The sequence below is a fragment of the Orycteropus afer genome, unplaced genomic scaffold, assembly GCF_000298275.1.
Source record: "Orycteropus afer afer isolate SDZICR_OR568_19922 unplaced genomic scaffold, OryAfe1.0 scaffold00145, whole genome shotgun sequence".
Taxonomy (NCBI): domain Eukaryota; kingdom Metazoa; phylum Chordata; class Mammalia; order Tubulidentata; family Orycteropodidae; genus Orycteropus; species Orycteropus afer.
The window spans coordinates 1,483,471-1,501,842 of NW_006921732.1; the positions used below are offsets into that span (position 1 = coordinate 1,483,471).

Genomic DNA, 18,372 nt, shown 5'->3' on the forward strand with positions numbered 1-18,372 from the left:
GGACTTAAAGCCTCCAAATTGTAAGAATAAACTCCTGTTTGTTAAGGCCATCCCATTTGTGGTATGTTTCCTGTCAGAGTGGCACTAGGTAACCAGAACAGAATTTGGTACCGAGAGAGTGGGGTGCTGCTTTGACAGATGCCTAAAATGTGGAAACAGGAGTGGAGTGCGTCCTTGACCTGAGACCCTGGCAGAGAGACCCCAGCATACAGCAGAACAGACAGCAGGAGCAGGAGCAGATCAAGAGACCAGCATGAGAGATGGCAGGAGCAGAGCCGAGAGAACCAGCATGAGACAGTGACAGCCTTACCAGCCCACGGAGGAGAAAGCTTGATGCCTTTGGTTAAGTGGCTTCCTGATGGAATGGGTTTTCTTCAGGCATTAATCGGTAGAAGAGACCAGCTTGAAATGGAGTAGCAGGTTGGCCGGCCCACAGAGCAAAAAAGCTAAATGTCCTTTGAGGCAAGATGATTCCTGGTAGTGGGATGCCCTCAGGCATTAATCGGGAGAAGCGGAAACCAAGGAAATGGAAGCAGAGCTGCCTCAGCCTAAAAGGGGAGGACCATGGCCTTTGGGGGTAGAATAATCACAGGTCCCTAGGTTTCAAAGAGCCAGGCCTTTACCAACTTGGTTCTGGAGTGTGGGGCTGCTCCTTCATGTGAGCCAGTGGGATGCAGCCATAGCTACTGCCCAAGAGTGAGGGGGCACGGCTGTCATGCCCAAGACGGAGAGGAACGGAGTCACCAGGCCAAGGGGTAAGGTCACCATTCAGGAACTAGGGGACTGGAGCCACCCAGTGGAGGAGACCTGTACAGATACCACCCATTGAAGATCTATACAGGTGCCAAGTTGACAAGGGGTGGAATTGTGGTAGTTATGTTTGTGTCAACTTGGCTGGGCCTGGCTGAGTGGCTGGGAAACTGATGGTAGTTAATCCCCATGAGGAGATTGGCAATCAACTCCATGGTGGGATCTACCACAAGCAGCTGGGTAGCTGCCTTTTGGTATGTGGTCTGCTTCCTGTATGTAAGGAGAAGCCTTTGGGAATGGTCTCTAGCCTATGGCACGCATAGACCCTACATGTAGCCTTGTCGTTGCTCAGCAGCCTGCTATGCTCTGCCGACCTTGGGACTTATAATGGACTTAAGTTAATGGCCTGCCGTGTGATTTGGTAATATTGGGACTGTGCCTTTTTACTTGTCAACCTTGGGGCTTCTCAGCCTCAGCAGCGAGCAGCTGTCTGAGTGAAGAAATGCCTCTGGCTCCAGTGGGCCAGGAGCAGGAGGCAGAGCTGGACCCCAAGGTTGAGGGGCTTTCACTCAGCCCTTAGAGCCTGGCACTTTGAACTTGGACTTAAAGCCTCCAAATTGTTAAGAATAAACTCCTGTTTGTTAAGGCCATCCTATTTGTGGTATACTCTTGTCAGAGCAGCACTAGGTAACCAGAACACCACCTTATATTTTAGGGGACATAATTCAATCCATAACACTATGTTTAACTCTTACTTAAGAGATCTTTTTGTTGAAGTTCTCAGTCTGGGGTGAAAAATCTACTCAGCTATATCTGATCCACAAGCTTGATAACCACAGAAAATTTAAGTAAATTTTTTTTTGTCACAAAACTCCTATACACATTTTTAAACTCCTAACTTGATGGTAAAGACTTGCTACTGTACTTCAAACTGTTTGACAGCAATATGCATTAATAAATACATTTTACAATGTAACACAGGGCACACATATTCATTTAGATATTAATTGAGCCACTTACTTAAATGCCAGGCATTAGTCTTAGCACTCAGCATATAACAGCAAACAAAACTGTCAAAAATTCCTAATCTTATGAAGCTTGCATTTTAGTAGGAATAAATAAAAATAGATAGCTAAACACATAGTAGGATCACCATGAGTCAGAATCAACTTGATGGAAACAAGTTATCAAACTCACTGCCATAAAGTCAATTTGACTCATAGTGACCCTGTAGGACAGAGCAGAAATATCCCATAGGGTTTCCAAGGCTGTAAATGTTTACAGAAGCAGACTACCTCTTCTTTCTCCCACAGAAACTGCCAGTCTTCTGGTTAGCAGCCAAATGCTTTCATCACTGTGCTACCAGAGCTCCTTCCAGTAGCATATTAGAAGGTGACAATTTCAATGACTACACATAAATATGGGAAAGGAGATTAAAAATATGGGGTTGAGTAACTCTGCAGTTTTAAACTGCAGGACTAGTGGGTCTCACTTGGAGAACATAACATTTGAGCAAAGACTTAAAAGTAGCGAGGAAACAAAGAACAGAAAGAGAAAACAGCCAGTACAAAACACTTAAGAAACAACAAGGAATGCTATGTCACTGAAGCCAAATGAATACTAGTATAATACAGATCAGATAGGTAAAAGTGATGGTGGGGCAGGAAATGTGTTTAGCCATTTATGCTAATGTAAGGGCTTTTTCACTTTTTCTCTAAATGAGATGGAAAGCTACTGAAGCAGTGGTATGATTGGATTCATAGTTTGAAAAAATCATGATGGTAGCTGTGTTGAAAATGTTTGGGAAAACTGTTGACAAAGGAGGGCAAAACACTGAGCAGGCTAATGAAAGAACCTAAGGGCTGGTGGTGGCTTTAACCGGTATGATGGTAGTAGATGTAGTACAATGCAGCTGGATTCTGTATATATTTTGAAGATGGATCAAAAGGATTTCCTGACAAAATGAATATGGAATATGAGAGAAAAAATGTCAATAAGCCCTAAAGAGTCTGGATGGAACAACAAGAAAGATGAAGTTGCCATAAACTGAAATGAGGAAGACTGCAGATGAGGATGTCTTATTTTGCACACATTAAGTTTGAAACATCTAATAGATAATCAAATAGAGAAGATAACTAAGCAGCTGTATATAACAAAACATAAAAGACAAGGAACAAGTCTGGGATGGAGATATAAATTAGAGATATAAAATTGGGATTATATATAAATGGCACTTAAAAGCCACGAATCTGGATGAAATCACACTGAATTTAAGGATGTAGCTGTTGGTGATCTTGACAAAAGCAAAGGAGTTGAGCAGTTTTCTGCTAGGACTGGGCTCAAGAGAAAATGAGAGGAATTAGAGGCAACAAATATAAACAATAAATATAAGTATCTCTTCCTGGGAAGTTTTGTTATCAAAGGAATAAAGAAATGGATCCATTGCTGGATGGAAAGGAGATACTAAGAGAAATAAACAAATTTTACAGTTAGAAAAAATAGCAGGATGCTTGAATATTAATGCTAACAATCTTTCAGTGGGGAAAAAATTAATGATGCAGCATATATAGGAAAGATTACAGTGAAGTCCTTGAATAGGTCAAAGGGGATATAAATATAATGCAAAGTAAAAATGGGTGCTTCATCTTACACAGGAGCCTGCATGGGTCCTCCAGAGTAAGAGCCAAAAAAAGACAGTATATGAGTAAGGTGCCACTAAGTAGATAAGTATCACCTTGGGAGCTTGTAAAATTTTCTTCTGATTAGCTTTATTTTGTCAGTGAAAAAGGAAGCAGTCATCAGCTGAGAGTGAAAATGAAGGAGAAATATGCTAAGGGTCTGTTGGTGGTGGTGGTGTTGTTAGGTGCCATTGAGTCGTCTCCAACCCAGCGACCCTATGCACAGCAGAACAAAACACCTCCTGGTCCTGCACCAGCTCCGTGATCCCTACTATACTTGACCCCATTCCTACAGCCACTGTGTCAATCCATCTTGTTGAGTGCTTTCCCTCTTTTGCTGACCCTCCACCTTACCAAGCATGACATCCTTCTCCAGGGAATTGTCCCTTCTGACAACATGACCAAAGTAGGTGAGACAAAGTCTGGCCATTCTTGCTTCCAATGAGCTTTCTGGCTGCACTTCCTCCAGGACAGATTTGTTAGATCTTCTACCAGACCTTCAGGATTCTTTGCCAGCACCACATCTCAAAAGCATCAATTCTTCTTTGGGCCTTCTTTATTCATTGTCCAGCTCTCACATGCATTTCAGGCGATTGAAAATATCATGGCTTATGTCTGTCACACCTTAGTCCTCAAGGAGGTATCTTTGGTCTTCAGCACTTGGAAGAGGTCTTTTGCAGCTGACTTGCCCAGTGCTATACATCGTCTGACATCCTAACTGCTTCTTCCATTGGTGCTGATTGTAGAACCAAGCAATGTGAAGTCTTTGACAACTCCAATCTTTTCTCCATTTATCGTGATGCTGTTTAAAGGTCCAGTTTTGAGTATTTTTTTTTCTTTATATTGAGATGCAATCTATACTGCAGACTGTATTATTCAATCTCCATCAGTAAGTGCTTCAAGTCATCCTTCAGCAAGCAAAGTTGTGCTGTCAGCGTATGTCACGTTGTTAATGAGCCTTCCTCCAATCCTGATGCCACATACTTCTTCATATGGTCCAGCTTCTCAGATTATTTGCTCAGAATACAAGCTGAGTAAGTAGGGTGAAAGGATACAACCCTGACACACTTCCTTCTTGACTCTAAACCATGCAGTGTCCCCATGTTCCGTTCGAACGACAGCTTCCTGGTCTATGTACAAGTTCCTCATGAGTACAATTAAGTGTTCTAGAATTCACATTCTTCTCAATGTTATCCACAATTTGTTATGATCCAGACAATCAAATGCTTTTGCATAGTCAATAAAACACAAATAAACATCTTTCTGGTATTGTTTGCTTTGTTTGAGCCAAGATCCATCTAAAATCAAGAATGATATCCCTCGTTCCACGTCATCTTCTGAATCCAGCCTGCAACTCTGGAAGCTTTCTGACAATATACTGCTGCAACCATTTTTGAATTATCTTCAGTAAGATTTTACTTGCATGTGATAATGATATTGTTCTTAATTTCAACATTCTGTGGGATCACCTTTCTTTGGAATGGGTATAAATATGGATCTCTTCCAGTCAGTTGGCCATGTAGCCAACTGTCATCCCCTCTGGCTTCGCTTTTCCCCCGTTTTCCTGGCTGGGGAACTGGAAATCAGTTCTTTCCAACCAGCTGCCAAAGTGATCTTTCAAAAGAATAAACTGAATTATATTGCTTATTAAAGGACTGCGTGGTGAACTGGAAATCTTGGATTTCTTGTGGTAACTGGCATACACAGGGTGAAAAGGTATAATGAATTAGTCCTGGTTGGATCAAAGCAAATAATAATGGCAAAGCTGAGAGTGTTGGAAAGTAGAAGGAGTGGATGTCTAAGAATCTCTCTCAAGCCACCAGACATAGGTAAGGAAGGCTGCAGAAGGTTGATCTTACCCAAACACGAAACATGAGGAACTCATTATTGACCCCTCCAGGAAAGAGCCCATCTTACTAACTGTACAGTCTTATTCCAAGGACATTGCAGCTTACTCTTGACTTATATTAGTAACAATAGCAACCAGTAATGAGAAATACCTTTAATACCTGCAGTTGTTGTTGTGAGGTGATGTCAAATCAGTTCTGACTCATACTGATCCGTTGTACAACAGAGTGAAAAACTGCCCAGACCTGTGCCATCCTCACAATAGTTCCTATGCTTGAGCCCAATGTCACAATTACTGGGTCAATCCATCTCATTGAAGGTCCTTCTCTTTTTAGCTGACCCTCTACTTTACCAAGTGTGATGTCCTCCAAGAACTGGTCCCTCCTGATAACATGTCCAAAGTACATGAGACTCAGTCTTGCCATTGCTGCTTCTAAGGAGCATTTCAGCTGTATTTCTTCCATGACAGACATGTTTGTTCTTCTGGCAGTCCATGATATTCTTCACCAACAATATAATTCAAATGCATCAATTATTCTTTGGTCTTCCTTATTCACTGTCCAGCTCTCACATGCATATGGGGCAACCATGGCTTGGGTCAGGTGTACCTTAGTCTTCAGATTGACATCTTTGCTCTTTAACACTTTAGAGAGGTCTTTTGCAGCAGATTTGCCCAATGCAGTATTTCGTCTGATTTCTTGACTGCTGCTTCCATGGGCATTGATTATGGATCCAAGTAAAATAAAATCCTTGACAACTTAAATATTTTTTCCGCTTATCATGATGCTGCTTACTGGTCCAATTGTGAAGACTTTTGTTTTCTTTATGTGGAGGTACATAATCCACACTGAAAGAAGCCTTGGCTGTGTAGTGGTTAAGAAATCAGCTGCTATTGAAAGGTTGGGAGTCTGAACCCACTGGGCACTCTGCAGGAAAAAGATGTGGCAGTCTGCTTCCATAAAGATTTCAGCAAGAACACTATAGTCTTTGATCTCACTTTCAAGCAAGGTTGAATCATCTGTGCATCACAAGTTGTTAATAAGCCTTCCTCCAATCCTAATGCTATGTTCTTCTTCATCTCGTCCTATCTACAATATATTCTGACATCATTTATCCTATTTCTTTTATTAATGCTGACTATAATGCACTCAATTAACATTACAACCCATTAATGGTTTGTGACACATGTTTTGAAAAATACTATATTAGGCAATACCCGTAACTTCCCAATATACCAGGAGATCCTGAAATCCTGAAACTTTATGTAAAGTATGTGAAGTTCTTTTTAAAATTTAACCATGTTATGTTTGCCTATGAAGTTAATGTGCAAGCAAACAAAACATATACACACACAGGAAAGTGATTTTTGCCTATCATTATTTTACTTTGTAGAGAAGTTGTTGGTCTTTTCTCCTTCCAAAACGCTTAGTCTTACCATTTGATCAAGTTATTCATTTTGCAATGTCACTGTCTACAAATTGTCCCCTCAAACCACACATGGCATGATTTTAAAAAACTGAATATTCTTTAACTTGCTTATTCATGTATTCCTTCTATGAACAATTTATCTGACACCTATTATACCGGACACTGGAAATACAATGATGAAAGGAACAGATACGGTACTTCTATTAATGGTGCTATGAAGGAGAATGCTGGGATGGGAGCCAAATTAGATACAGAGGCTTATTAGAGAAAAAGTAATATTTAAGCTGAGACTTGAAGGATCTGAAAGAGCCACTTATGTGAAGAACTGGGAGTAAGGCACCGTAGGCCTTTGCACAGTACACATGCCAGATAAAGACATAAGGAGCTTGAGCCTATTAGAAGATTTAAAAGGGGATGTCTGTGGCTATAGCATGGAAAATAAGAGCAAAAAAGCTCAATGTGAAATTGTAGAGATGAGAAGGGGATAAATAATACAATGCCTTATAAACCATGGTAAGTAGTTTTAATGCAATAAAAAGCCACATTTTAACAAGTAAGCAATATAATTCAATTTATGCTTTTGAAAGATCACTCTGGCAGCTGGAAGGAAAATGAATTGGAAAACCCAAAAAGGAAGCCAGGAAAAGAGTGGTGAAGCTATTACATTTGTCTAGGCAAGACACAATAATGGCCTGGCTAAGGCAGTTGTAATAAAAATACTGAGAAGTAGCCACAGTTTAGAAATATATTTTGAAGACAGACTATAGGATTCATCAAGATTACGTGGCGTGAGAAATGGGAAAAGACTGATGTCCACACTTTGGCTTTAGCAGTGGCTGTATTGTGCTGCCATTTATTGAGGGAAGATTGGTAGAGAAATGGCATAAGAGGGAAAATAAAAAATTCCAGTTTAAACATGTCAAGTTTGAGATACCAATAAGACATGGAAGTATAGAAGTCAATGAATAATTTGGATGTATAATTCAAAGACATATGAGCTGAAAAATATAAACTTAGGAACAATCAGAATATTAATGGCATAGGACTCGCAGAAATCACCCGAGAGAGAGAGAGCACATAGATATAAATAACTGAAAATATTATAATAAAGATATTGTACGTTCAAATATTAGAACCCATAGCTTCAAGAACTTTTTCAAAATGCTTGCCTTTCTCTTTACAACTACTGAAAATGCCATGCAAGACTAATTTATACCCACAGGTTTCTCAATAATGAATGAATAAATGATACAGCTATATAAAGTGTGGCATTTTATTTCTGTCAAGGTTGTTGATTTATTCTGATGGCATAGTGCCTAAGGCATCTGCCTGCTAACCAGAAGGCTGGCGGTTCAAACCCACCAGCCACTCCTCAGAAGGAAGGTTGGGCAATCAACTTCCATAGTGATACCGCCTTGGAAACCCAAGGAGGGGTCACTATGAGTCAGGTCCGACTCGACAGCAGTATGTTTGGTTTTTGGTTTGTTTGTGTATCAATTAGAACAGTCATACAGCACCAGGGGCCAGCAAACTACAACCTATGGTACAAATCCAGTCTGCCATCTGTTTTTGTATGGCTTGTGAGATTTGATTGATTTTTATATTTGTAAATGATTTTAAAATATCAAAATAATAATATTTCATGATATGTGAAATAACACAAAATTCAAATCTCAGTGTGAATAAATGAAGTTTAGTGGAACATAGTCATGCTCATTCGTTCACATATTGTCTATGTCTGCTCTCGTACAGTAGCATAGTTGAGTAGTGCAACATAAACTATACAACCCACAAATCCTAAAACACTGACTACTTAGCCCTGCATAGAAAAAGTTTGCTGTCCCCTAACATATCACATCATTAATTTCTATCTAAATTGGTAAATATCTTGTCAACTTCAAATCCCTATAAAAACTTTGTAACAGTACTCATATATCAAATGAACTCATGTGCAAGTACTTAAAAGCACAGTATCTCTCTAGAAATCATTTAAAAAGAACAATTAAACCAAAGGTGGAAGATTCTAAATGTATGCCTGTCTATGGAAATAATGATTTGGCAACTAGAGTGAAAAGATTCTATAGTTATTTCCATCACAAACATTTAAAACTTAAGTCATTTCTTTTCTTCCATCCCCACTCTGTCTCCCCACAACCCAACAAAAAAGAAATGTGTGTATTTCATAACTAAGGCTACTACAAGTCCCTGAAAACAGCAACTACTATCTTAAAACTGCAATGCTTTTGCAAATTCTTAAAATACAATGCATTCATTAAAATACAATTCATAGCACCTGCTGTTATCCAAGTAAGCAAAGAAAGAAATATTCTTACCAATTAAATATTCCAAGTTTTAAAATTTTTCCTATTATTATCTTTGTTCCATACTTAATACTTGGCATAAATGTACACACTGTGTATGACTTCTTTCAGGCCAATAAGTAATTGTTCGGTAAATTATTACTCCAGAGCACTCACTGACACCCTATGAGGTTTGAGAAAAAAGTAAAGGCTCTCAAAAAAGAATGCAAAACTAACTCCTATAAGATAATCAGAAATGTGAAAAACATGCCATATAGTGTTTTCATTTACATGCCTCTCTCATTTAAAGCAGTTGTTTAGTATGAAATGCTTCAGTCTGAAAAACATTTTTTAAGTTACTATCACCACATCACACTGCTGTCATATAACAGAAACAAAAACCAAGCTCACTGCTGTCAAGTCTATTTAGACTCACAGCGACCCCTCCTTGGGTTTCTGAAGTAGTATCACTAAGGAAGTAGATTGCCCCATCTTCCTTCCAAGGAGTGGCTATTGGGTTTGAACTGCCAACCGTCTGGTTAGCAGTCAAATGCCTTAGGGACTACGTCACCACAATATTAATTAAAACCAATTTTTATATATCATTTAGTCAATAACAACACATAATTTTCTTTTATTTTTAGGCAATTAAGAAACTCACACTGTCTTCCACATCTCCAGTCTTCCAGCCTTTTAACAGCATTTTAGACACAGGTATCTGAAGTTCATTCTCTAGAATCTGCTTAATCTCTCCTGTATAAATAAGAAGAGACCAAATATTACTAACATAATAACACATTCACCACTAGTCCATATCCTGGGCTAGCATTAACATCTGGCATACAGTGCACTCAATGACATTTGTCTGATGATTGAAAAATTTCAGTAGTCTAAACTTCAAATTTCCTTGATCAAACATGTTGCTCCTTTGAAAAACTCAGGCTTAAGCATAAATTCTGATAAAAAAAAAAAAGAATGCTGAAGTAATTAATTAACTAGTTAATTATTAATTGCATAATGTTCTCAAAGAAACCCTATCAGTGATGGGGGGTGTGTGTGGTTTGAACAGACACAATCTATTTCAAAGCGGTCAACTATATGGCTACCATCAACAATACCTACTATGTACCCTGCATATGGTAGGAGCAGTAGATAAAGCATAAAATCTGAGGCATTACAGTATAGTGAAAACAGATACGGGAATGAAGATCTGGGATGAAGTCTTACTTGAAGAAATAAATTAACTCACTTATTCATAGTTTTTACATCTATGGAGTGAGGAATAATATTGCCTATCTTATTTATCTCTAGTGTCCAAGGCTCCAAAGAAAGGCCTGGTGATCTGCTTCTAAAAGGTCACAGATTTGAAAGCGCTATGGAGTGCATGCAGTTCTACTCTGCAACACAGGGCAGAGATGGAATTGACTCAAGGGCAACTGGGAACTGGTAAAGGGCCAAGGATGAAATGAGTTAACATAAATGAAAGTAGCTGAAAAATAAAGCCAATGTATATGACCTAGAAGACAACTTAAATTGTGTTAGAAAAAAGCAGTAGAATTTCATAAAAGGAAAAATAATTGTGTTGGCTCAAATAATCAGAGAAGTCTTTATGAAAGAAATGAGACTAAATGCAGCTACAAGTATAGTGAAGGATATGAAAGACAGCCAAACCAAAACAGGGAAGAATAGCCTATTCGGTGAAAACAAAAGCCTGAGAGGTAAAAATGCAAAAATGAAGTTGATACTAATGCAAAAACAGTGAGGAATCATAGTTTTCCCAGTGCTCGACAATTATTCTTCAGGAATTGAGTATTAATACAAATCAATCAATTAATATATTTTACTATGGTGTAGTAAGCAGATCACTGAATTAGCATATACAAGTCTTTTACATATCTGCTTATGTTAGGTTGGTGTTAGTTTAAAATTTATATAACATGTAATTCAATTATACATATAAGAAGTAAGGACATGACTACAGAATAAAACAGATTATATTATATATTAAAAGAAGAAAAATAACCCCAGACTGATAAAGGAAAAGAAGGGAGGAAAGGCTTATGTTACAAAAGTTCTATGACAACACACAAGCCTAAGTGAGCAATGCTGCAATCAAACCAGTCATTGCCTTAGTGACATTTGTTACTTTCCTAAAGAAAATCCCTAACTTTAAACCAAAAATATTCCCTTAAGTTTTCTTAAAACCAAACAACGGTTCAGCTTAATTAGTAATAATAATATCCGCCTTGAACATTATGCTCTTTTAAGGTCTATCTGTGTGGGATAAAACTGACAATAGCAACTTGAAAGATCACATATGAAAATTAGGAGACAGTAAGTTTATGTTAATGTAGGAGGAGCAACTCAGAAGAGGGTGAAAATGCATGCAAAATTAGAAGAACGTAATCAGTATCACTGAATTGTACATGTAGAAATTGTTGAACTGGTGCATGTTCTGCTGTGTATATTCTCAACAACAAAAATAGATTATTAAAACAAAGAAAATTCCTACCTGCACACTATGAATGGTGATTAATGACAAAAACAATTTTGGTTCAATATTACACTTGTGAAAGTGCAAATATTTATCATCTTTGGCCTTCAAAAATGTCCTTCCTACACCAAAATGTGCACATAAGATATAGACAACAGAAGCTAATACCAGTATATGCACAATACTGCATTACCACTAACACCAAATACCAGGCTACAGATAAATGCATAGACAACTGAGATCAGATGGGGATCAGTGAACAGGAATGTACCCTCACCAACAAGAGATTTGCCTGAGGATAGTCCTGCACAGATACTAGTGATACAAAATAATCACAATCATTACAGAAGCAACAGAAGAAGAAAGAGTTGGAATAATTCCTCAGATACAGCCAAACACCTTGGGAGAGAGAACCACAGTGCCTGCCGACTCAGGATCATAGTACTGGAGGACACCAGGCTCAATTGGCACAACATAATACGTAAAAATCTTGTTCTACAATCTACTTTAGTGAGTAGCAACTGGGATCTTAAAAGCTTTCTAGTAGCCGCCTAAGATGCAGCTAATGGTCTCCCCTTGTCTGAAGCGAAGAAGAGTGAATAAAATCAAGGGCATTTGGAAACAATCAGCTCCAGGATATGAGGGACCTCGAGAACAGAAGAACTACATGGTGCCCGGCTATCAATGCCAACCACTTGGGAAGGGATCAAAACTGGAGATCCTGGATAAAGTGGGAGGAAAAACATGAAATAAAATTCAAAAACACAATAACCACCGGAATTACTGGTCAGATGGAATCTGGTGGGACCCCCAAGACTATGGCCCTGGGATAGGACTCACTCCCAAGGACTGGCTCTCAGCCCAACAGTACAAAGACTTACATGCAGAACACCCAACTCAAGGCGATGTACCCTCTAACTCTATGGAGATAGATCCCTTGGAGCAATCGGCCATGGGACACCAGAGGGGCAGCATTCATCTGAAGGGAAAGCTGGACAGACAGGAGTGCATAACTAAGAAGGGCACAGGGGGAGGGGGAGGGTGTCACAAGGAAGGGTTAAAGCCGGGGATGGTAATCAGGGAGTAAAACCAATTGTACATGAACTGTTGAATGTTAAACAAATTTTGCTCTGTAAATTTCCACCCAGAGCACAATAAAAAAAATTTTTAAATAACGACAACAGCAACAAAAAAATAATGTGGTTCCTGATAAAAGATTATTCTATTTATGGAAATGATAGAAAAGCAAGCCATATTTTTTATACCAAAAACATTGTCTTTTCATGTGTGGCTAAACTTGCTATTTTCAGGGAAAAGAAAACAAAACTAGACCATGATAGCAACCTGACTTTCTAATTAAAAAAATATATTTTTTCTATTGGCCTCAATTTCATATTCTTTATAGTTGTTGTTGTTGTTGTTATGTGCTGTTGAGTCGGACCCGACACATAGCGACCCCTCCTTGGGTTTCTGAGGCAGTATCACTACGGAAGTAGATTGCCTCATCTTCCTTCCAGAAGTAGATTGCCTCATCTTCCTTCCGAGGAGTGGCTGATGGGTTTGAATGGCCAGTCTTCTGGTTAGCAGTCAAGTACCTTAGGCACTACACTACCAGAGCTCTTCTTCTTTATAGTGGGAATGATAATTGCAGTATTAACACATAGTTGGGTTGCTGTATGACATACACATGAAAATGCTTTGCAAAGTACCTAGTACTTACTAAGCAACTAAAAAAATGTTGGTTATTTTGAATTATACTGTTATTAACAATTAAAACTTAATATACACTTAAGTACTAGTATAGTGCCTGGTCTGTACAGATTCTCAATAAATGGTAGTTATATTTCTAGGATAGCCAAAATAACTTAGAGCAACTAAGTACTAGAATGTAGCAAGTTTCAGAGTCAGGTTTGATATCTGAGTCCGCTTGACTCCAAAGACGGTATCACAAGACAGCACTACCACTAAAGTATCCCTTTATGTTATTTAGACATTTGTGATGATATGCAGATGTCATCAAGAACAGTCCACTGAACAGACATATGTATACACCAGTATTCATTGCAGCACTGTTCACAATAGCTAAAATGTCCATTAACAGATGAATGAATAAGCAAAATATGGACAAACACACAATGAAATATTACTTTTTCATTAAATGAAGTCCTGATAATATGCTACAAAATGGATAGCCTTGAAAACATTATGCTGAAACCAATTTGCCCTGTAAACTTTTACCCAAATTACAATTTAAAAAAAAAAGGAAACATTATGCTGAATGAAGTCAGTCAGTCAGTCACAAAAGGACAGTTATATGATCCCATGTCTATGAATTAGAATAGGCAAATGTATGCAGACCAAAGTTTATCAGTGGTTACCACAGATGGCAGGGGGGAGGAAAGGAGGAGTCAATGTTTAGGGGGCACTGAACTTCTGTGAGAGATGATGGAAAAAATGTGGAAACTGATTGTCACGATGATTACATGACATGATAAACATAATTAATGTCATTGAATTGTATATGTAAAAATGTTGAAATGGCAACTTTTGTTACGTATACACTAATCACAATAAAAGAGAGCAATCCATTGAATCTAACAGCACATACTTTTAAAAAAATCATTTTAATTGCAATATTATATATAATAAAATTCATGACGTTTGACACATATATGTACCGTCACCACAATCAAGATAAAGAACATTTCCCATACCACAAAAAGTTCACTCATACACCTCTGAAACAAAATCCTGCCTCCACCACAAACGATGATCCTCTTCTCATTCTAAAAGTCAGTTTTGTCCTCTTTTCTGTATGTGTTCTTTTCCTCAGTATAATGTTTTTGAGAATCATCCATGTTGTTACATGTCTCAATTCCTTTTCACTGATGAATAGTTCTCCATTGTATGGTATAATAGGCAGAGCTTATGAAATAGCTTCCAATAATCCTCCCCTTCCTGTTATTTATGTCCTTGTGTAATTCTCTCCCCTTGAGGGTAGGCTGTATCTACATTAATTGCTCCTAGCAAACAGAATACAGTCAAGGTGATGAGATGTCACTTCCTAGATTAGGTTTCAAAAGACTTTTGTATCTTTCTTGCTAGCATTTCCTCTCTTGTCCTCTCACTTGCTCTGATGAAGCCAGTGGAGAGTCATCAAGGAACACAAAGAAAACTTTTTGGAGTAATGTATAAATTCATTATCCATGAATATCCATGGAACTTAGGGCACCCTTTAACCAATGGAGAATGAGGAATTAAAGCCCTCATCTCAATACCCCACAAAGAAATGAATACTACCAACAGCCATATAAGTGAATTTGGAAATGGATCTTTCTCTAAACAAGCTTTGAGATGACTACTGACCTAATCAACAACCTGACTGCAGTATGTGAGAGACCCAGAAGCAGAGGACCCAGCTAAGTCATTCCTGTTCTACATAAACTGTGAGAGCACAAAAAGTTATTTTAAGTCATTAAATTTTGAGGTAATTTGTTATGCAGCAACAAAAAAACTAAAACATGTATACATCACAATTTGTTTATCCAATCACCAGGTGACCAAGATTTGCATTGCTTCCTGTTTTTTGCCAATTATAATTAAAGCTGGTGGTGTAGTGGTTAAAGCTTTCAGCTGCTAACCAAAAAGTCAGTGGTTTGAACCCACCAGCTGCTCCACAGGAGAAAGATGAGACATTCTGCTCCTGTAAGGATTTACAACCTTGTAAATCCCATGGGGCAGTTCTATCCTGTCCTGAAGAGTGGCTATAAGATGGAATCGACTTCATGGTAGTGGGTTTCACCTCATACGTACATGAAAGCCAGACAACGAACAAGGAAGACCAAAGAAGAGCTGATACTTTTGAACTGTGTTGGCGAGGAATACTGAAAGTACCATGGACTGCCAGAAGAATGCACCTGGAAGAAGTGCAGCCAGAATGTTGCCTGGAAGTGAGAATAGTCAGACTTTGTCTCACCTACTTTGGTCATGTTGTCAGAAGGGAACACTCCCTAGAGAAGATACCATGCTTGATAAAGTGAAGGGCTAGCGAAAAAGGGGAAGACACTCAACAAGATGGACTGAAACAGTGGCTGCAACAATGGGCTCAAGTATAGCAAGGACTGTGAGGATGATGCATGGCAGGGCACTGTTTCATTCTGTTGTGCACAGGGTTGTTATGAGGCAGCGCCAACTCCATGGCAACCAACAACAACATGAACAGCATTACTCTAACACCACAACCAGACAGAGATAGGAAAATGAAACTACAGACCAATATTTTCTTACAAATGTAGAGGCAGTAATGTTTTACAAAATATTTGCTAGTTGAATCCAGTATAATACAATAAAATACAGTTTATCTTAACCATTTTGTGTAAGCCCTTTTGTGAACATGTGTGTTGATTTCTATGAGTAAATATCTAGGAATGGAATTGATGGATTGTATATGAGGTGTGTTTAATTTTATAAAAAACTGAAAAACTGTTTTCCAAAGGCTTCTCCATATATACATGTTGCATTTTATCAAAGTTCTACAAGCTCCATAGCCCTGCCAACAACTGGAACTTCCAGTCTTTTTAATTTTAGTCATTATAGTGGGTGTGAAGTGGTTTCTCATTGTGGTTTTAATTTGTAGTCCCTGATGGTTAAAAATGACTACTGACACTGAGTCCCTGGGTAATATAAATGGGTAAGCACTTTACTACTAGCCAAAAGGTTGGTTTGAACCAACCCAGAGGCACCTCAAAAAACAGGCCTGACAGAGGACTTCCGGTAAGATGGCAGAATAGGCAGACAAGCTACACAGACCTTTTTCAACAAAGAAAAGAGAAACCAATTGACAGAGATACAGAAGATAATCCTGAAGCCCTGAGCTTTGAAAGGAAGTATATAGAAGTGGATTAGGCACCAACTAGTGGAAAAATTTGAATGGAAACAGTGAGTACAAAGACAGACAGAGCCGTGGACTGTCAGCTGCTCTGATGGCATCAACACCCTGACTATTTCCAAGTGGTGTCGGGACCTGAGAACTGACCTAAAAATCAGCCCCGGTCACCAAGGGCTGCAGAGACGACTGTGTGCTGGTGGCCAATGACTAGGAAGCATAACAGCAAGGAGGGAGACAATCTGAGCTGTGGACTTTTGGCTGCCCAGAGGGTGCAGCCATTTTGATTGTTTACAGGTGGTGGCCAACTTGGATATTTAAAGTAAGTGAGGGCATAGCCATTTTGATTGTTTACAGGAGGTGGCTACCTTGGATATTTAAAATGACCGAGGGCACAGCCATTTTGAATGCTTACAAGAGATGGCTAACTTAGATATTTAAAGTAAACACTTTGAATGTTTATAAGCAGTGGCCATTTGGATATTTAAAGTGACAGCATTCTCATTCTGATTCCAGGGACCTAAGAATAGGCTCTATTTGCAAGGATGGCAGAGACATACAGGAGGCTGGCAAAAGAAAAGGAGACAGTCAGTGAATGTGTAAGTGCTGCCAACTAGTGAATAGAGGAACACAGTACCCTGCTTACTTAGATAACATCCAAACAAAACAAAGAAAATGAAAATCTTGAGCAAATCACTCCAACATACAATCACCAATTAAATATAAATACAAAAATGTCACAATGCCTTGGAGACAACAGACCATCACAGTCCACACAAATAAGCAAGATAAAGCAGGAGAAACAAAGGACCACAATACAGACCCAGAACACATCCTTGAGGAAGCAGCAGCACTGGAACTCCCTGATAAGCAATTCAAAAGAATTATATTTAGGTACCTTCAATGGATTGAGAGACGGATCAAGGAAAACACTGACAAAATTGAGGAAAACACAGAGAAAACCCTAGAGTAATTTAAAAAGACAGTACAAGAACAAAATGACTAAATAAATGGAAAATTAGAAATGATACAAAATCTACAGATAGAAATCTAGAAGATTAATACTAAATTATCAGAAATAGATAACACTCTGAATGGGCAAAAGAATAGAATTAAATCAATGGAAGACAGAATTAGTAAGAATGGAGACAAATACCTCAGAACCTCTTTGCAAAATGATCAATCAGAAAAAAGATCAAAACAAAATGAAGAAAGCCTAAGGTTCATGTGGCATACCATACAAAACAAATAACGAATGGATAATCAAAATGCCAGAATAGGAAGAGAAAAATAAAATCACAGAGAAAACTGTCAAAGATTTGTTGGAAGAAAATTTCCCTAATATGATGAAAGACAAGATATATCCATTCAAGAAGCCCAACAAGCCCCAAACAATATAAATCCCAAAAGAAAATCATCAAAACATATCAATATCAAACTCACCAAAACCAAAGACAAAGAAAGAATCTTGAAAGCAGCATGGAAAAAATGAAAAGTTACCTACAAAGGGCAACCAATAAGACTAATAAGCTTTGATTTCTTGGCAGAAACCATGCAGGCAAGAAGGCAATGGGATGGTATATACAAAACCCTGAAGGAAAAAAATTTCCAACCAAAAATTATATACCCAGTGTTCTGGTTACCTAGTGCCACTTTGACAAAATATACCACAAATGGAATGGCTTAACAAACAGGAGTTTATTCTTACAATTTGGGGGCTTTAAGTCCAAGTTCAAAGTGCCAGGCTCTAGGGGCTGGGTGAAAGCCCCTCAACCTCGGGGTTCAGCTCTGCCTCCTGCTCCCGGCCCACTGGAGCTAGAGGCATTTCTTCACTCAGACAACTGCTGGTTGCTGAGGCTGACAAACCCAAGGTAGACAAGTAAAAAAGGCACAGTACCAATGTTACCAAACCACACGGCAGGCCATTAATTTAAGTCCACTGTAAGTCCCAAGGTCGGCAGAACATGGCAGGCTGCTGAACAATGACAC

General features: G+C 38.6%; 1 protein-coding gene across 1 annotated transcript in view; it reads right to left on the reverse strand.

The window, feature by feature from the left end:
• FAF1 (Fas associated factor 1) overlaps positions 1-18,372 on the reverse strand; it is a 734,611-nt gene that overhangs the window by 493,555 nt on the left and 222,684 nt on the right. The window contains exon 5 of the mRNA XM_042781660.1: positions 9,666-9,757. Within this exon, the coding sequence (XP_042637594.1) occupies positions 9,666-9,757 (92 nt within the window). The remainder of the gene's footprint in view (positions 1-9,665; positions 9,758-18,372) is intronic.